Source organism: Scylla paramamosain, unplaced genomic scaffold, assembly GCF_035594125.1.
Source record: "Scylla paramamosain isolate STU-SP2022 unplaced genomic scaffold, ASM3559412v1 Contig18, whole genome shotgun sequence".
Classification (NCBI taxonomy): domain Eukaryota; kingdom Metazoa; phylum Arthropoda; class Malacostraca; order Decapoda; family Portunidae; genus Scylla; species Scylla paramamosain.
Window position 1 is genome coordinate 1,125,001 of NW_026973683.1, and position 2,500 is coordinate 1,127,500.

Below are 2,500 nucleotides of genomic sequence, written 5' to 3' on the forward strand. Positions count from 1 at the left end.
CAGCTGGAGCAAGGGAAATATACGGGGGCTCCTCCAGGAAGACGATCTGAGGGGAAACAAGGGAAACAAAATGGAAAATTAAGAAAGCAAGATAGAAAAAAAGAGAGAAGGAATAAGAAGGAAGGGGAAAGAAGGCAGGGGAAAAGGATAAGAGAGGGAAACTGTAGGAATCTGAGGGAAAACGAGGGAAAATGCGAGAATTAACGGGGAAAAAAAGGAAAGATGGGGAAAGGATGTTAAAAGAAGAGGGAAAACAATAGTCGGAAAATAATGTGGTAAAAGGGGGAAACAAGAGGAAATGAGGGAAAAATTAAGAATGGGAAATAAAGAGGAGGAAAAAGAGAAAACCAAAGGAGACAAATAAGGAGAGGAGAGGGAAGAGGGGAGGGGAGAGGGGAAAAAGAGGAGGGGGTGGGGGGGCAAGAGGGGAAATAAGAGAGGAAAGGGAGTTTTAACGGGAAAAAATGGACAACTTGGGAACATTTGGGTGAGATAGGAAATTTCTCTCTCTCTCTCTCTCTCTCTCTCTCTCTCTCTCTCTCTCTCTCTCTCTCTCTCTCTCTCTCTCTCTCTCTCTCTCTCTCTCTCTCTCTCTTTCCTCTTTCTTTATATTTTCCTTGATTTTCCTCCACTCTGCCTCTCTTCTTTTTCCTCCTCCTTCTCCTCCTCTTTCTTCTATTTCTTTCCTTTCCTCCTCCTCCTCCTCCTCCTCTTATCTCTCTCTCTCATCTCTCTTTTATCCTCCTTTTTATCACGGTTTTATTTCTTTCCTTTTTCCCCTCATCGAGTTTTCCCTTCATCTCCTTTTAATGTCTCTCATAACTACCTCCTCTTCTCTCCCTCATCTCAGAGTTTTCCCTTCACCTCCGAGTTTTCCCCTCATCTCCTTTTAATCCACCTCTCATAACAACCTCCTCTTCTTCCTCAGTTTTTTTCCTCTCCACTATCGTTTCCACTTCATTTCCCCTCTGATATTTCCACCCAGAACAGCAAATCAAGTTTCCAGTCACCCTCACTCACCTCCAGTTACCCACACTCACCTTCACTCACACCCCACTCATCTCCACCTATCCCCCACTCACCTCCTCTCACCTCCACACTTCTCCACTCAGCTCCAGTTATTTTGTACGTACCTTTAGCTCAAATTTCTCCGGTACTCCTTGAGGTGGTACGTGTCCGTTGCCTGGCCACACTATGTCATTCACGGACAGTCCTTCTTCTTCCCACGATCTCCACACGCCAATCTATAGAGGGGGAGAGTCGGGGGCTAGAGTGGGGGGTAGTGGTGGTGGTGGTGGTGTGTGTTAAGGAGGGGTGTGGTGGCTGAATGAATTGGTATTGAAGGGTAATATGAAGAACGAGAGGAGGAATAAAAATAAGAACAAGGAAAATAAGAACAAGAACAAGGAGAGGAAGAGAAATAAAGAGGACAAGAGCAAAAAAGAACAAGAATGGACTAGAAAAGAAAGAAAAGAAGAAAAGAAAGAAAGAAAGAATTATAGAAGGAGAAAAACAACAACAACAAAAGAGAGAACAACAATAGCAATAGAAATTCTTCCTCCTCTTCCTCCTCTTCCTCTTCTTCCTCCATATCTCCTTCCCTTCTCTGCCTTTCCTCCCTTTCCCTTTTCAAATCTTCCCTCCTCAGTTTCTCTTCCTAGTTAAACCTTTCCAGTAGCAGCAGAGTCCCTTCCTCCTCCTCCTCCTCCTCCTCCTCCTCCTCCTCCTCCTCCTCCTCCTCCTCTTCTTCCTTACCTCCTCCCATATCTTGGTGTTTGGTGTAGAGTCTCTAAGATTCACAATTTTCAGCTCCACGTCTTGTCTTGTTCCGTCACTATTAAAGGATATAGTGGTAGGTTCCTTAGGGATGGTGACTTCACGCAGGTGTCTAGGGGGAGAGAGGGGAGAGGGGTGAGTGAGGGGAGAGACGGGGGAAGGATTGGGGTTGAGGGAAGAGGAAGAAAAGGAGAAGGAGGAGGAGGAGGGGGAGGAAGAAGAGGAGGAGGTGTGTTATGTTTGGTCTTGAGGTGTTTATGTGTGTTGTGGGTCAGAGAGAGAGAGAGAGAGAGAGAGAGAGAGAGAGAGAGAGAGAGAGAGAGAGAGAGAGAGAGAGAGAGAGGAGAAAAAGAGAGGCAGGAAGTGAGATGTAGGGAGAGATAGAGATGGTGAGTGACATTTCTCTTGTAGTCCCCTCTCTCTCTCTCTCTCTCTCTCTCTCTCTCTCTCTCTCTCTCTCTCTCTCTCTCTCTCTCTTACATGGACACGCAATACACTCTTTAAACCCCCCAAAAAAAGAACACAGATAGACAGACTAACAGAAAGACAGGTAGACAGACAGAAAGGTAAGCAATTAGACAGACACTTCCTTCACTTTCCTTATTTTTTCCCCTTTCCTTCTTTTCCTCCTCCATAGACAGACAGACGAGACGGAGAGGTGAAGACAAACAAACAGGTAAACACAGGTACACAACCGAACCTGTAAAAATTAGAGCCGAGTTTC

General features: G+C 45.5%; 1 protein-coding gene across 1 annotated transcript in view; it reads right to left on the reverse strand.

Moving 5' to 3' along the window:
- LOC135097377 (glutamate receptor ionotropic, NMDA 2B-like) overlaps positions 1–2,500 on the reverse strand; it is a 105,348-nt gene that overhangs the window by 53,421 nt on the left and 49,427 nt on the right. The window contains 4 exon segments of the mRNA XM_063999222.1: positions 1–46; positions 1,134–1,244; positions 1,756–1,888; positions 2,477–2,500. The exon segment at positions 1–46 is cut by the window's left edge and continues 70 nt beyond it; the exon segment at positions 2,477–2,500 is cut by the window's right edge and continues 160 nt beyond it. Of these exon segments, the coding sequence (XP_063855292.1) occupies positions 1–46; positions 1,134–1,244; positions 1,756–1,888; positions 2,477–2,500 (314 nt within the window).